This window comes from Mustelus asterias, chromosome 20 (assembly GCF_964213995.1).
Source record: "Mustelus asterias chromosome 20, sMusAst1.hap1.1, whole genome shotgun sequence".
Lineage (NCBI taxonomy): Eukaryota > Metazoa > Chordata > Chondrichthyes > Carcharhiniformes > Triakidae > Mustelus > Mustelus asterias.
The window spans coordinates 36,388,489-36,406,061 of record NC_135820.1 but is presented as its reverse complement, the minus strand read 5'-3'; the positions used below and the strand labels follow the sequence as shown (position 1 = coordinate 36,406,061).

Here is a 17,573-nt window from a genome sequence, read left to right as displayed (position 1 = left end):
TTGCTGGGGGGGATTGCATGTCTGTGTGTGGGTTTCCTGAGAGAGGTTGGGTCTAGGTGTTTAACTCTGGAGTTAGAATTCAGAATAGTGATCAGAGTAAAACTGGCAGAACCACCCATAGTTACCGATTTAGATCGCTTCTGAAGGATGGTTCACAGCCCAGCACAATTAACCAGAAAAAGTTAGAATTTTTGGGCAATTGCTGGATAAACCCTTGCGTTGGAACTTCCTAGGCTGATTCCCCAACTCCCCAGCATATCACTGGGGTACCCATCAAATGCAACGCTGGGAAACGAGGAACCTATGGGCCATTATGTTTATAGTGAAAGAATGGATTTGGATTCATATAGTGGTTTATTTCTTGTATGTATTTGCAGAATCTGATCATTTTACTGTAAAGTATTAAATATTCTGTCTAAATGCATAGTGGTTTAAAACACCTCCTGTTTAAATTAATGATCGCACATAAGAAATAGGAGTAGACCATTCCACCCTACATATTGCTCTGTCATTGGCCAAGATACCTAATTGTTCAGAAAAATCATGTGGATTTGAAATGTTGGCTGGGATTTTACGACCTCGCTCGCGCAGTCCTTGTAAAACCCCGCCTGAGGCCAACGGAGAATTCCTTTCTGCAAGTCTCGCCCGCCCCGATTCTGGGGCGGCATGCCAGTAAAATTCCGGCCTTTCAGTCTGTTTCTCTCTCTCCACAGATGCCGTCAGACCTGCTGAGTTTTCCCAGCATTTTCTGTTTTTATTGCCTAATTGAAAGCTATAGCTGCATGTTAACTTCCTGTGATTTTGTTTACAAGGATACAATATTTTTCAGTCTAACCATTTTTTTAAAATTCTGCTTTTCAATAATTCTTCCCACAGTGGTTAATGTCACATTTATCCACATTATATTTCAGCTTCCACTGCATACTGACTTAATCCATCCAAGTCCTTTTGCTGCCTCTTCGAGCTTATTTTCCAGCCTAATTTTGTATCATCAGCAAACTTAGAGTCATTGTTGTAGATTGTACATAGCTGAGGTCTAAACACCTTTTTAGTTACACACTGCCAATCTGAGAATTCCTTCACTCTTTTCTGACTTAACCAATTCTTAATCCATGACCCCCAAATTCTATTAGCCTTACTTTGTGTAATAGCTGCTTGTGTGGCACCTTATTGGATGGTTTTTGAAAATTCAACTACCTGTATACATATCCTGATTTCCCCTTAGTTACAACCTAAAACAAAACTCTTAACAGGTTTGTCTAGTATAATTTTCTTTACATGAATTTGTGTTGAATTTGCCCAATTACATTATGGTTTTCTTAGTGGCTGTAATCATGCCCTTCTTATTAAAGCTTCTTGCAGAGCATTCATTCATTACAGTTCACAGATTCTAGCTGCACCTGCCTATTGTGTCATACAGACAACACATTTCACAGCCGTCGTTTAAAGCCAAGGTGTTTGTAAGCACGCATTAAGATCAAATAATCACAATGCTTCTGCAACTGCTTGAGAAATGGATGCTGATAATGGTTGTCAGCCAGGTTAAAATTGTGTGCAAATGAACAAGGTTAGAATCTCTTCACTGCTGCCAATGACGTCTCAATACAGCACTTCAGACAGTATTTCGAGACAAAGCATCCTCACGATCTTCTGTTTCGTGTGGTGCCTTTCTTTAGACATATATGGTCGGAGAGTTTTGCTGCTTTTGTTCTGTCCCTCTCCAGTTCTGCTGAAATGTCTTCTTGGAAATTAGTGTTTTTGCTATCTTGTTAGTTTAAAAGAATTGAAGAGAGTGTGATTTGACATTTCTTCATTTTAACACCCTCAGAACATTCTTTTACTGGTCAGGTTATACTGGTGCAGGCTTTAATTCAGAAGGAATTGCAGCACAGAAATAGTTCAGCTCAACCAGCCCTTGTTGGTGTTTATCCTTCACACCAGCACTGGTCCTAACTGCATGTGTCTTAACTGTCTCTCATCCCTTTATCCCCTGTTCCTTCAACTATCTATCTAACGTGTTCTAAAATTACCACCTCACATTTTTTAGCATTGAATTCCATCTGTCACTTTTCCACCCATTCCACCAGCCTATCAATAGTCCTTTGCAGCTTTGTTTGGTCCCCAATAATTTACTATGTCACCTATTTTTATATAGTTTAATACTTCATATAGCCCTATATCCAAATTATTGAGGTATACAGTTAACAAGATTAGTCCCGAAGTCAATGGGGGAAACATCCATCCACTCTGAACAACTGTTCTTAGTTCACCTGATGACCTTAAGATTGGCCACCATCTACAAGGCACAATTCAGGAGTGTGATACAATAGTTTTCCACTTGTCTGGATGAATCTAACTCCAACAAGAAGCTCGACACCAGCCAGGAAAAAGCTAATTTAACCGTCATCCCATCCAGCACCTGTTATATTCACTCTCTCCACCAACAGAGCACAGTAGCAGCAGTGTGTACCATCTACAAGATGTGCTGGAGCAACGTGCCTGACTAACTCTGACCAATCTTGCATTGAAGTTAAGGCCATTGATGGAGCATTTTCAAATGGTTGCGCCTAGGATGTTTAATTATTTCACAGTGCTCAGTTCATGAGGAGGAACTTCTGCCGCGATGTCCCAGGGCTAAGTTGATTGAGCCCCAACAACCACAATCATCTTCCTTTGTGTCAGCTATAAATTTAATCAGTGGGGTATTTTAACCTCATTCCCATCGAGTTCACTTTTACTGAGGCTCCTTTCTGCCACACTCAGCCAAAAGCTGCCTTCATGTCAGGGCTTTTTTTCCCCATGCTTAGACCAAGGCTGTAAATGATGTCTGGAGCTGAGTGATCCAGGTGGAACAAAGTGTGTTATTTGATAGCACAAGCAATGACCCCTGCTATCACATTGCTGATGATTATACTTGTAAATCCTTATTATTTAATAAATATTAATTAAGATCCAGATGATGTGTCTAAATACTGCTTTAGATAATGGAAGTTAATTTAGACATTTCAGAAATGACACACTTCTGTTCATTAGTGTTGAAATGTGCTGGTTCCTATGAACGTGGTGAGGATGGGTGTTGGCAAATAATCGGTTTTAGGGGCAGGCTGCTGGAAAATTATTGGATGCGCTAGGAAACAGTTGAACCCCAAGCTTTTTCATTGAAATGTCTTTTGCAAACGTAGTCTTTCTGTTTGCAAAGGACAGGCCCTTTCAATGAATATATGTAGCTTCTAACATGTGTAAGTGAGCTACATTGTGAGCCCAACTAATGATCTCAAATTGGTTGTTAGTATACTACTTAGCACAATCGGAAGTGTTAACTGTTGTCCTTTGACCACTTCATGTTGTGCAAAACCTGTCATAAGTAAGATGGGGTGTAATTTTGAGCAGCCCGTACTTACTCGCACACACTGAACCATGAGGACAAATCTTACCATATACACCACCAGGTAGCTCACTACTCTTGCGCAAGTCTAACAGACGTTTTTGTAATTTGCTTTTGATCAGGCCCGTTCAGTCCTGCTTAGAGGTTGTCCATTGGATACAAATTTGGACCCATTATTAAGAACATCAGTTATGGTCGTGTTTGTTGAGAATGACTATTTCAGTCCCTTTGTTAGACTTGGAGATGTGCGTGTCTTGGTTTCACTTAAGGATTTGCAGCACCACCAGACGTTAGTGCTGCATGTGAAAATCATAGAATCCCTACAGTGCAGAAGAAGGCCATTCGGCCCATCTCATCTGCACCGACCACAATCCCACCCATCTCTATTCCCATAACCCTGCATTTTTACCCTGCGAATCCCTCTGACACTAGGGTCAATTTAAGATGGTCAATCAACCTAATCTGCATATCTTTGGACTGAGAGGAAACCCGAGCCCCCAGAGGAAACCAGGGGAGAATGTGCAAACTCTGCGCAGATAGTGACCTGAGGCTGGAATTGAACCTGGGTCCCTCGCGCTATGAGGCAGCACTGCTAACCACTGCGCCACCGTGCCGCTGAAAATCCAACAAGTCTTTAGGCATCCCGTATTATGCGTGCACTAGATCAGCTAGGCATGCCTTTAAGGGCCCAGCATTTTCGTTGGATGCTGCTTTGTCACAGGATAGCTGTGAATAAAGGAGTTCAAACCTAGCAAATGCCTCTTGCCATTTGATGTGATACAACAGGACCAGAATTCAGGTCTGTCTTCTAATTGCACTGTCGTAAGGTCACAAATTGCAAGTTTGAGTGCACTCCTGAACATAACATGCAAGAGCCAGCTTGATGCAACAGACAATTTATAAGACGGACTGAAATTTGTAACAGCTGGCACGCCGGGGGCTATAGAATAGCGGTGATTGAACTGTGTTCATGCTCTTCTGATAATTCCAAAAATTGCAATTGGCAGGCTCGACATGCGGATAATCAAGACCCATTCAGTGACATATTTGATGATGTAGACTCACGGGAAAATCGGGATACTTACTGGTCAGAAGCAGACAAACAGGTCATGGCTCCTTGCTTGGGATTAGTGAAAGCAGCCAAAGCGTGTCTGAAAAAGGTCTCTGGAGCTATGAAAACTCATGGGAAGGTGGACAGCTTGCAACACATAACACAATTGGATGATTTGGGAGATATTACCAGTGAAATTAGCCCGTGGTGAGTGTATTTTTATTACCGAATCAAAACCTCCCTACAATTTTAGCATTTTGAATCTGTGGGAGGTGGTGGGGGCAGGGGGAGGGGGGGGGGCGGTGGGGGGTTGTTGGTCAGGGGGATAAGTTTCATTTTCCTTTTAATCAAAGCGTTAGCTTCTGTGAGCAATTTTGGTTCCAAAAATCATTGGGCATTACTAAGAAGGAAATGCACTGTCTTTTCTATGAGACGTTAAAACTGAGGCTCTGGAACAAGATCCCATGGCACCATTCAAAGAAGAATAAAGAAAATCTTTTCTTGTCCTCCAGCGTTACCCCCATAAAGGGCTAAAATCAATCATTTACTTTATTTCTGTTTGATAGTTGGCTGCCACATTTGCTGACATATAGTTCAAAAGTACTTCATTGGATGCAAATTGGTTTAGATACCATTAAAAAAAGAAGTTATTTTAATTGATTCCCAATAAGCTTTGCATTTTCTATGCACCTATAAATGTATATTATCGTTTTTATCTGTACTTAAGTTCTGTACTGTCTTTGCTACTGTATGTTTGAAGACACTGTTGGTAAAGTTGTTGCTTTCTTCCTCCAGTGTTGACGATTTGGTTTTAAGTCTTTATCCTCCGATGAACTATATAACTGTGCAAATGAATGTGAGTACTTCCCATCTACCTTCTAGTGGTATTGGACTGTACTATGCTTGTCTTGGTTCAGGAATGTTGTGGGAATAGCAAGATGGTGCTGTTTATTGCTTTAAGTTTTGATTATTATTGGTGTGGTGTAAATTGATTCTAGGTACATGCACTGTACCTTTTGCAGAAATGCAATTGAATGGGTATATATTAGAACTTGTAGTCCCCAGTGTAATCCCATATGCCTGCTGGGTGTGCAATTACATTTGTTTTAGAAGCTGTTTCTTTCCTGAACAATTCATTTTTAGTGAACAAGGCATCTGCTAACAAATGTACAGATCACACTGAGTTACCCATAACCTGTTGTTTTTTTTACGGCGCTTCTCATTTTGAGTGTGTACCTTCTCTCTGCTCAGTCACTGCTGGGATGACCAGGAAATCAGTTGTGTGGAAATTTGAGGCATGATGTGGTGTAGTATGCAGAGGGTAGAATGCTGATGCACTGTTTTGACCGGATTATAAAAGATAAATACCCTGTATAGTGCACCTGGACATAAACAATTAGACTGAACAAAGGCTATTAACTTGATCAGGCCATATACACTCAGATATACCTCCCTCAGTTATTTTCTTGAAGTGAAAGGTATGATTTTTTAAAACTCCCAATCCCCAAAAGTAAGTAAAACCTAAAATACTTAATCAGCCTCACTTCTCTGTTGTTCATTTCTTGCCTCCTAAGAAAACTTACAAACTGTCTCATGACATTACTTGGAGACCATGGCCTAGTGGTATCGCTAGGCTTTTCAACCAGATACTCAGCTAATGTTCTGGGGACCCGGGTTCAAATCCTGCCACAGCAGATGGTGGAATTTGAATTCATTTTAAAAATCTGGAATTAAGAAACCATGAAACCATTGAGGCGGCATGGTGGCACAGTGATTAGCACTGCTGCTTCACAGCACCAGGGACCTGAGTTCGATTCCCGGCTTGGGTCATTGTCTGTGTGGAGTTTGCACGTTCTCCTCCTGTCTGTGTGGGTTTCCTCTGGGTGCTCCTGTTTCCTCCCACATTCTAAAAGACATGCTGGTTAGGTGCATTGACCCGAATAGGCACTGGACTGTGGCAACTAGGGGAATTTCATAGTAACTTCGTTGCAGTGTTAATGTAAGCCTTACTTCTGACTAATAAATAAACTTTAAACTTTTGATTGTTGGAAAAACCCATCTGGTTCACTAATGTCCTTTAGGGAAAGAAATCTTGCCAGGCCTACATGTGACTCCAGAGCCACAGCAATGTGGTTGACTCTCAACTGCCCTCTGAACAAGGGCAACTAGGGATAGGCAATAAATGCTGGCCAGCCAGCGACGTCCATGTCCCACGAATGAATAATAAAAAAAAATTTTTTGCATCGCATGATATATTCGATCATCTCAGTAGAAAGCCACAATTTTAATGTTCTAGATGTTGCCAAAGTATTTTGCTGAATTATTTTCAATTAATTAAAATGCTTATTTGTTTCAGGCTGCAAAGGTTGCTTCGGTCCTCAACAAAGTTCTGGAAATAACCAAGTGAGTTAAATGAATTGCTGACAAATTTTTCCTAAAATATTCTCATTTTGACATGCCCATAATTTTGTAATTTCTGTAAAATTGCATTAAACGTGTGGTACTTTTTCTATTCTAATATTAGAAGGCACTCTATATATTGCATCTTCATGTTACTACAGATGCCTTCAGACATAAACTATGTGCGGTGTTTAAAATTGGAAATAGGAGTAATGCAAACTGAAAAGATAGCATTCTGGAATAGACCATGTTCCTGATTTTGTAGTTGAGCACTACCTACCACTAGGTGGCGGGGGTGTCATTTTGTTGTCCAAATCCAACTACATTTGTACCTGTTCAGATAATCTCTGGCCTAACACCCATCTCATCAACATAGAAGCAGAATTTGGTTGTTTCATCCCTCAAGGCTTTTCCACTATACAATGAGAGAGAATGCAAATTGGCCATGATCTAACTCCATTTACCTACCCTTGCTTCATAACCTTTGAAGCTCTTGGCCTGCAAAACTCATATCAATCTCAGAATTAAATTGTTTGAGCTAGGATCAACTTTTTATGGGAAAGATTTCTATACTTTTACTATGTTTTGTGCGAAGCTATCCCCTCCCGAGGGGGGGAGGGGGGGGGGGGGGGAAGGATGGAGGGATCGGGTGGGAGGAGGGACGGATGAAGGGATCGGGTTGGGGGAGGGAGGGATCGGGTTGGGGGGGAGAGGGGAGGGAGGGATCGGGTTGGGGGGGAGAGGGGAGGGAGGGATCGGGTTGGGGGAAAGGGGGGGGAGGGAGGGATCGGGGGTGTGACTCATGATGCCATAGTTCCCAGGATGAAATGCTGGCTAGTTAACAACTTGAGTCCCTGCCAGCACTTCCTCCAATAGGCAATGGATCTTTAATGTAAAATTCACCTGCAGGTGTTTGAGTAAGTTGTCATTAAAGAAATGTTCCACTAAATCTAAGAGTATGTCAATTAAATTAACAAATTCCTGTCCATGCATGTCTACTGCACTTAAGCACTATAGTTAAGAAATTTGTGAGCTAACTTGAACAAGTCTCACAGTTAAAGGGCGAGCAGTACGCATCTTTTTTTTTCATATTTTCATGTGTTAGGGAATTTAGTTGTGGAATCATAGAATGGTCCTGGCACAAAAAGAGGCTGCTCAGCCTGTGTCCATGTTGGCCCTTTGCAGGAGAAATTCATCTAGTGCCACTCAACTGCTTTTTTCCTGTAGTCCTGCACATTTTTCCTTTTTAAATAATGATACTTTTGAATTCCATGTTTGAACCTGCATCCACCACATTCTAAGACAGTGCTTTCCAGATCCTAAACAAACGCTGCATAGAAAGGTTTTTTCTTGTGCTGCCATTGCTTGTTTGCCAATCCCTTTAAATCTGTGTCCCCTGGTTCTTGATTTTTCTATCAGTCGGGGCAATTTCTCCTTGTCTGCTCTGATCAGACCCCTCATGATTTGAATGCTTCCATCAAATCTCCTTTCCATCTCTCTTCTCCAAGGATGGTTCCTTTTACATTTTAAACGTAGGCAGCCTATCTAAATCTGCCTCATTATCAATTTTAACTGTTCAGGGGTCTAAACTATCTCCTCTTCACTATGACCTAGGCAGCAGCATATTTCTTGGTGAAGACACATTCAAAGTATTAACTTAGTACCACGGTCATGCCCCTGACTCCTTTTTGGTCCCCAATCGGCCACACTCCTCATTCTGTCACTTTATTTAATACTTATAGACCAATGTAAGACTTTTTAGATTCCCTTTTATGTTAGCTGCCAGTTTATTCTCTCTCACTCTTTGCTTCTCTTATTTGCTTCTCAATTCTCCACTGAACCTTCTATATCGCGGCTAGTTTTCAGTTATACTACTGTTGTAAGCACATTTTTTCTGCTTCATAATTTCTATTATTTTTGTCATCCAAGGAGCTCTGGATTTGTTTGCCATACCTTTGTTGGCATCACTGGCTGGTATTTGTTGCCCATCCCTAATTGTCCTTGAACTGACTGGCTTGCTAGGTTATTTCAGAGGGCATTTAGGAGTTAGCCTCATTGCTATGGATCTGGAGTTACATGTAAGCCAGACCAAGTGAGGACAGCAGATTTTCCTTCCCTAGAGGACATTAGTGAACCAGGTGGGTTTTTGCGACAATCGACAATGGTTTCATGGAGGGATTTGAACCCGTGTCCCAGTGCATTACCCCGGGTCTCTGGATTACCAGTTCAGGAACAATGCCACTATGCTACTGCATCCTCCTAAACTGTACCCAAGCTATATTTAAAGGCATCCCATTGTTCAGGGCAGTTCCCTGCCAGTCTTTGATTCCCGTTTACCAAGTCCATTCTTACCCCATTGAAGTTGACTTTCCTCCAATTAATTATTCTTCCTCTGGATTATTCCTTGTCCTTTTCCAAGCCAACCCAAACCTTATGATACAATGATCAATGTCCCCTAAATGTTCCCCTATGGTGACAGTCCATTTGACCCACCTCATTCCAAGAAGCAGGTCCAGTAATACCTCCTTTCGTGTTGGACCGAACACATACTGCTGTAGAAAGTTCTCCTGAACACCCACAAGGAACTCTTAGCCTTCTTGCCCTTTACACTACTACTATCCCAGTCTATATTCAGATAATTGAAGTCTCCCATTATAACTACTCTATAATTCTTGCACTCCTCTGTAATTTACTTGCAAATTTGTTCCTCAACATCTTTCCCACTAGTTGGTGGCCTGGAGCTACACCAAGCAATGATATTGCACCATTTTTATTCCTTGCCTCCAGTCAAACAGATTCTGTCCTTGACCCCTTTGGGACATCCTTTTTTCCAGCATTGCAATGTTTTCCTTAATACTCCAGGTTTGTATCCAGGGCTATTTAATACCTAGTCCTGTCCTCCTTTGAACTAGGAGTCCAATATATCATGGGAGCGATTCTCCCAAAGGAATTCTGTGTTGAATTTGCGTAAAAGCTGGAGTAAATCATGCTGTTTTTTTCAATGAGAGTTTCAGAATGAATCTCATTCTTACGCTAGAGTGCACTAGCGTAACTCAGTCCAATAAGCTGGGGACAGGGCCTATTCCCACTGGACAGGCCAGCATAGTGCTGAGTGGAACACCGCGCATGCACCGATCTGTCAGTGCTGTGATTGGCATATATGCAGTGTTCCCTGTCTGCCAGCTTCCCAATTGCTGGCCAGCTCAATCACTGGCCAGTCCCATAACCCCGCATCGCTAACCGTGTGGACCCCCCCCAGCCCCAACACCCCTCCCGGCCCTCCTCTATCTCCCACCCTCCCTCCACAGCCTAATGCCTGGTGGGCAGTAACAAGATGCCCCCTGGGCATTGACACTTTGCCCCTTGGGCAGGGGACCCAGGCTGGCACTGCCAAGGCAATGCCAAAGGGGCACCGCCCTGGGCGCCCGAACCTTTGGGGGGCCTCGATTGCCACCCCCCCTTCATTCCAGTGGTGTTGGGCCACCAACTCCCTGCAAGTGGGGAGCTATACTAAACCCTGCTGGAGTGAAATACTCCTGGCGGGGCGGAGAGGCTAGCGGGCCCAGGGACTTCAGTCCCTGGCCTGCTAATGCTGTTTATATTTAATTATATTTAAATTAGAGTTTGAATATATTAGGCAACTCCGTGCTGATTTCTGTCGTGGAGCTGATGGCACCGGAAATCCGCTGCTGGGAGACACATGGAGACTGGGGAGCCCGCGAAACGGCCTCTGCTAGGGTCTCCCAATCCGCTGCGCTACAAGAGCAGTGCAGGGGGATGGGTGAATCACCCCCCATATTTCCTTGTGACTATCTGCAACTCACAAATCTTATTTACAACTGGAACTCTGCGTGTTCACAACTATATACAGTAACCCTACCTTAGACTTTATTACTTGGCTTCTTGTGTTGAACCCACCTGATGTCTCACTATTTCCTATTCTTGTGTTGTCTCTCCCAATATTCTGCACACCTTGGTATTCCTCTCTAGTATTACTAGGTCCCCACACCCGTGCCAAGTTAGTTTAAACTCTCCCAATAGCACCAGCAAGTTGCCCCAATGAAATTTGTCCCACTCACTAGGTGCACCTCAGCTAGCCTATACAAGCCCCATCTTCCCCAGAACTTAATCCAATCTTTCCATCCACACATTCATCTGCTTTATCCTCCTGTTTCTATACTCATGTATGTGTGTGGTACTGGGAGTAATCCGGAGATTACTACTTTTTGAGGTCTTCCCTAGCTCCCTAAATTTTAACTGCATAGCTGCATCCCCCTTTCTACCTTTGTCTTGAGTGTAATTACATAAGCAGCCTTCAGGCCAACAACTTGCATTTTGCAATGAAGGCAAAAAATGCTGAAAATACTCAAAGGTCTGTCAGAATCTATGTTGATTACCCCAAGTGTCTCCGCATCTGCCAGATCATCTGGATACTGCCGGCATTTTCTATTTTATTTCAGATTTGAGCATCCACAATACTTTGTTCTTTAGTGCTCATTTTATACAAAAGAGATCACTGGGGGAGACAAAGACAGGCAAAAGTCTGGTCAAACAAATGGGGGGGGGGGGGCGTTCTGGAAATTTTGACAGCAGGGAGAAAGTGATGTGCTCGGAGTTGGAGAAAGTGGCTGAAGGAGCAGTCACTAATGGTAAGTGGAGAGTGCCTATAGGGCTTGAGGAGGCAACAGAAGTTGATCATCATGAGCAAAGTTCAGAGCATCAGACAATAAAAGGATACAAGGTCTCATCCCACATCCTAAGTCACTGAATTTGGTCTTTGAATACATGAGTTTGGTCTTGAATCATTTGATTCCTAATGGCTGAAATTCTTGATAATGTGAAATGTTTTTAAAATGTCTATGTCAGCATTTACTGCCCATCCCTAATTGTGAAGGCGGTTGTGGGCTGATGCATCCCATGTTGTGTAAGGTCACTTGCAGTGCTGTTAGGCAGCGAGTTCCAGGATTTTGATTTTGGATGTGATAGTGAAGGAACAGCGTTTGTATTTCCAAGTCAGGTTGGTGAATGCCTTGGAGCAGATGGTCAGGTGGTGGTGTACCCATATTTCTGCTGCCCTTGTCCCTCTAGATGGTAGCGGTCAGGAGTTTGGAAGGAGTTATCTAAGGGTCCTCGGAGAGTACTTTATTTAATTCAGAATGGAAAAAAACATCCAGGAACAGCTCACACACCTACATTCTCACGAGTAAGGACATGCAATGAAATCTGTTATCTGCTGTGCCATCTTGTCGACTGATATTCAAAATAATCCTCAATGTAATAGAAGAGGCTGCTAAAGTATATCACTAATGCCAAAAACAAAACACTACAGATGCTGGAAATCTGAATTAAAAACAGAAAATACTGTAAATACTCAGGTCTGGCAGTAACTGTGCACATGAAATTTTATTTCTCTCCACAGATAACGCCAAACCTGAGCAGTTCCAGCATTTTCTGTCTGCATCTTAAAAAAAAAAATGAGACTGGTTCAGGGTGAAGAGCAATGGTTATGACTCAGCAATTCTTCTAACTTTGTGGGTAGAATTTCTCAGAATTTCTCTGGATCTTGTGTTGTAACATAATTTCTCTAATATTTCTGCTGATTGAAGTTTTGGCAGGATATTAGGAAAATGTGGATATATGCACAGCAGAACTGGGCAATAGGAGTAATGGATGGTTTCCAAGGACACCAAACTCTCACCGTGAAACCTTTTGAGTCAACACATGAGGCTGTGCTTAACTTTGCATTTTCATGCTATTGTGGTTTAGCCTGTCCCTAACCATTGATGTAAAGAATGAAAGATTGCCTTGAGACGATAGTACATGGAGTTTGTTAGGTTCACACTATTTGTGAAGCCTAAAGTTACTGTAATATGAATATCAAAGGTACTCGGGTGAGCCTTTTGGACATTCTGCAAACTTCAAATTAAACACGTTTATTTGTACAATATTGAGTATATCTCATTTGCTGTCCAAATGTCACTGAGGGAGGAGCTCTGCATATCTGTGGAGCCACTATGTACAAAATTCTATTCAGCACTGAAGAATTGGGAATAGTAGAATTGAATAGTAAGCATGATTCTGAAACTAATGGCTGCAGTGTAAAAGCAGCATATGGCAGCCCTGTAGCTACTTAGTCCTGGAAGTGTTACATAGTCATTGCCAGCTCTACGATCAGACCACATTGATAAATATTTAATTGACCGGTGACAGTTTTGAAACAAGCAATCCGCACATCATATGTACATTTCTGCATTGCATTCAGAATTTCAAGAAAAACTTTCTCTCTTTCTTTGTACAGATCTAGTCACATGTGCCCTGAATCGGAGAACAGCTGGTTGCAGTTTCTAAGTGGAGCAATTGAGCACAACATGGACAAACTGAAGAATTTAACTCAGGACAGTAATTAGCAAAACAGTCTACAGTGCTGTTTGGAGAAAATTATAGACTGTGGAAGAATATATTTATGAGCCACAAAGCAGTGAATAAAAATAGTTATGAACATCGTAACAGGTGATTTGAGTGTTTATATACATAAGCCTGCAATTTCAGTAGGTAAACATGTATTTGATCAAAATTGACCACCTTCCTTCAAAACCCCTAATTTAATGATGTGCTTGCATGGGATCCCATTATGTACTCTTTAATTCTTTGAAAACTGCAGCAACATTTCACCAACAAATTGAAGGGTATATTTTTTCTTGTTTTTAGGCCATTTTTCTTTTTAAGGATGCAGGTGTGGGTTGCAGTTTTTTCTTCCATCAGCGCAATGGAGCGAAAGCTCCTCTATCCTGCTCTGAATTGTTGGGTGAATTAACTTAGTCTTAGCAAATTTTCAATAACCTCTACAACACAGAACTATGCACAATTCAATCCAAGTTGCTATTAATTTCTAATAATTCATTGTATGCTGCAGTAAATTACGGCGCTTAACTCCAGGAGATTTCGTCTGGCAGCAGGATTGCATCCGAGATTTATTTTTTAAAAAACTTTTCACGTGAGATGGTGTCTCCAAATAGACAAAGATGATGTTTTTTTTTGCCTCTTGTGGGCTTTAATAAAGTTATTCTGCTCTTTGTTAGCAATTTGTGTTCTTGTTTTTTTTAGTGTCATGCTTATATTTGATGTTGTGCCTGCCGCACAGTCTGTTTAAACCCTTCTACGGTGGACAAAGAATTGCAAGTAGACGACTTGTTAGTACAACATTTATTTAAACACACAATCAATAATCACCCACACAACCAACAATAAGCTATCTTACAGAAATACTGAAGTTCAAATCTTTTGCGTGACTGGCAAGTACCCAGGCAGATATTGACCTTTATCTGTGTGCTGGCCTCTATATCCTCTGCATAGTCTGGTCCTTTGGTCAGGTGTAATGCTCTGGCTCTGGTCTTCCTTCCTTGGGTGTGGTGGCTCTCCTCGTGCTTGTCGTTGCTGGCGATGGTCACTTGTTGTTGCTCGTTCATGGGATCAGAAGAGAGAGAGATTCTTTTGTTGCACAGCACCCTTTATACCCCGTTGGTTTTTGCGCCCCTTTTGGCCAATGCCAATCAATCGATCAGGACTTGATTACCCTGATCGATAATGTCCAATCGGGTGCTGCCACACCAATCTCTGGGTGTGTCCCCAACGACCACGTCTGTAGGTGCTGGGGGCACGTTGGACACGCACCTCCCTTCTAAATAAGGGATTAAGGCATCCCTATATTTGGTAAACAACCCAGCTTGACCAGAAAGTTCCCTTTGTCCTGGAGGTGGCCCATATCCTGTGTATTCAGTCGTCTGAGCTGCAGCCTGTTTATCTCTGTCTTTTAAGCTGCGGCCTACTGTTTCAGTTCTTGCCCAATTATCCCAGCGTGCTCTGTAAATCGCCATTTTTAGGTGGCCCGTTTGGCCACAATCCCTCCTGTTGATTCTGAACGCAAAGCATGGTGGATCACAAACTCGACCAATATCTGTCAGGAATTCCCCAGTCACTCAACAGTCAAGCAAGACCCAGACATTGGCATGTACAGTAATAATACATTCCACTTAGGAAGATAAAACTAGAGGACACAGCCTCAAAATAAAGGGGGGTCGGTTTAAGACAGAGTTGAGGAGGAACTTCTTCTCCCAGAGGGTGGTGAATCTCTGGAATTCTCTGCCCACTGAGGTGGTGGAGGCTACCTCGCTGAATATGTTTAAAGTGCGGATGGATGGATTCCTGATCGGTAAGGGAATTAAGGGTTATGGGGATCAGGCGGGTAAGTGGTACTGATCCATGTCAGATCAGCCATGATCTTATTGAATGGCGGGGCAGGCTCGAGGGGCTAGATGGCCTACTCCTGCTCCTATTTCTTATGTTCTATGTATATTTACATTCCAGAAGCTACAGACAGCAACACTACAGATGCAAACAACCACATATTCTAAACACCATTGTTACAATAAGCCAATTACAAACCAAAACATTCAAACAAGCGTTACAATAAAGTATTTGTGAATCCGAGGCACATTTCAATATTAGGATTTCCAACTGTTCATTAGCACAAATCGCAAAATGGCAGGTTTTCTTAAACATCGCTGAATTAAAGGAGACTGATTCAAGGGGGAACCCTATGTCCTGCCTCTGGGTGATCCTCTTTTTCCATTGGCTGAATTGGGTTGTAAGGATGATTAAATATACCAGGGTGAACAAAATCAGTAATATCGCCAGGTGTGGCATTATGTGGACAAATAGATGGATTTGGATGTTTGAACCCCAGTCAAAGATGATTCCACCATGAGGTGACTTTAATTTCCCTTTTCACCTCCTTGGGTCTGCTGTATTACTTTGGTGAAGGTTCTGTGGGCTGTAGCCAATTTTATCCGAATCTCATTCAACTCCTTCGGTAGGGGTTTTAGGTTTGTCATTTTTCTCATGGTACTTCCCTAGGGTCTGTCGGAGCTCATCAGTGGCATTTAAATCTACCCTCTCCCTCATGTCTATTAGTTGAATGAGACCCACCCTGGCTGGTATGTCTGGTGATGCAGAATGTAGTGTTAGTAATGTCGCAATGTGTCGTGCCATACTGATACTGTTTCAGGGAGGTGGTGAGACAGTATCTCCCTGCTCCCTTGTAAGCCACCCGAGTTATGTCTGTGTCCACGCTATGAGCTTCTACTGAGCAATTTAGGCTAGTGTTTGTTCTGAAGCCACATGGTGCATGCTCATTGATGTAAACTGGGTACAGGCATGCAATTATTTCATCAATTTGCTGACATCTGTCCTGAATAGTGCCTATGAGTCTCCTTTCTCCAAAAGAATGGTCTAGTTTGGAGCAGCACGGGCTTGGAGGGCCGAAGGGCCTGTTCCTGTGCTGTATTGTTCTTTGTTCCACTGCGTACGGTAAAGTGCCGTCATAACCTATCCAGATATCCTCATGGATAGTCCCTATATTTTCCAATTCAAAGACCCTCAGGCCGATCCAGTCGTCAGTGATTATGGGGAGCCCTAATATCATTCCCAGGGCTTTCCCTGGAGTCCCTTTGCAGTCGTCATTGAACCAGACTTTGGTCAACTGTCGCATCTGGCAGCCAGATAACTTTGGGTGTTTCTTACCCGTAAATAGGTGTTCCAACTGTTTGTCACTAATCTAAGATGGAACTTGTCCTCTGTGTACCTGCTCTAGGTTTTCCCTTAGCTGCTCTATCATCCACTGTCCATGTGCACTACATAAAGTCCGGTTCTGTTGTCGGTCATCATTCTCCAATTTTTCCCTCATAATTTGATTGATTGTCTTGGCATGTCCTTCTAACACAGCTACCATGTGGCTGCTGGCTGCGCTCCCAGTCAGTTCCCCTTCAGCATCTTGCTGATTGTCCTCATTGATGGAACTTAGTGCTTGTTTAACCTGTTGGGTCAGAATCCTAAGTTCACTGTCCAGGTCGGCTAAAGCAACGGTGTTGATGGTTGCTACCCCTGCCCTGTATGCTGTGATGTGGAGATGCCGGCGTTGGACTGGGGTAAGCACAGTAAGAAGTCTCACAACACCAGGTTAAAGTCCAACAGGTTTATTTGGTAGCAAATACCATAAGCTTTCGGAGCGCTGCCCCTTTGTCAGATGGAGTGTATGCTGTGGCCATGTCATTCACTAATGCTCTCTTGGATCTTTCCTGTCTTTCGTCCCTTCCTATCTTCCGTCCTAACAGTCTGGAGGTAAAATCTCTTAAGTTGGGGAGAGCACCACTCTGGCAGTTGGGTCCCAGCTATATCCACCACCACAGGTACCAATTCGTGGTGGATGTTGTCATACAGGGTTTTCCCTGTGTGTTCTAGTGTCAATCCATTCTGTGGACCAGGGTGGCTTCAGGACAAATCGAATGGGGTGGTTTTGGGGTTGATTTCAGCCCATTTCTTATTTCATACAAGGCAAAGTTCCCCTTCAGGAGTGTCCTTGGGGCACTGAGCACTAATTGTTTTTCTGGGCTGTTAGCCAGACATCCAATTTCGGGGCACCCATTATTTGAAAATCCCCACCAATCCCCTGCTACGGTGACACTCATAACATTCAGCTGAACTGCCATTGGTTTTTTTGTATATCAGCCACTGGTTGTTACACCCAAACGTTATGCTCTTACCGGGATGCACCCATAACACACCATCCTCACATTCCCCCGCGTCCGGTGGGGCAAACTATAAATAGCTGGGATACCAAAAGTTCATCTTGTTTGGAGTGTCCTGCGTGCTTATCCTGATAATGAGTCCGATGAGGTAGAT

The 17,573-nt window shown here is 42.8% G+C and overlaps 1 protein-coding gene across 1 annotated transcript in view; it reads left to right on the top strand.

Moving 5' to 3' along the window:
- Positions 1-13,916, top strand: part of ccndbp1 (cyclin D-type binding-protein 1) — a 30,996-nt gene extending 17,080 nt beyond the window's left edge. The window contains exons 8-11 of the mRNA XM_078236412.1: positions 4,393-4,643; positions 5,232-5,292; positions 6,793-6,839; positions 13,135-13,916. Coding sequence (XP_078092538.1) covers positions 4,393-4,643; positions 5,232-5,292; positions 6,793-6,839; positions 13,135-13,243 — 468 coding nt within the window. The 3' untranslated portion in view covers positions 13,244-13,916. The remainder of the gene's footprint in view (positions 1-4,392; positions 4,644-5,231; positions 5,293-6,792; positions 6,840-13,134) is intronic.
- Positions 13,917-17,573: the final 3,657 nt, after the last annotated feature.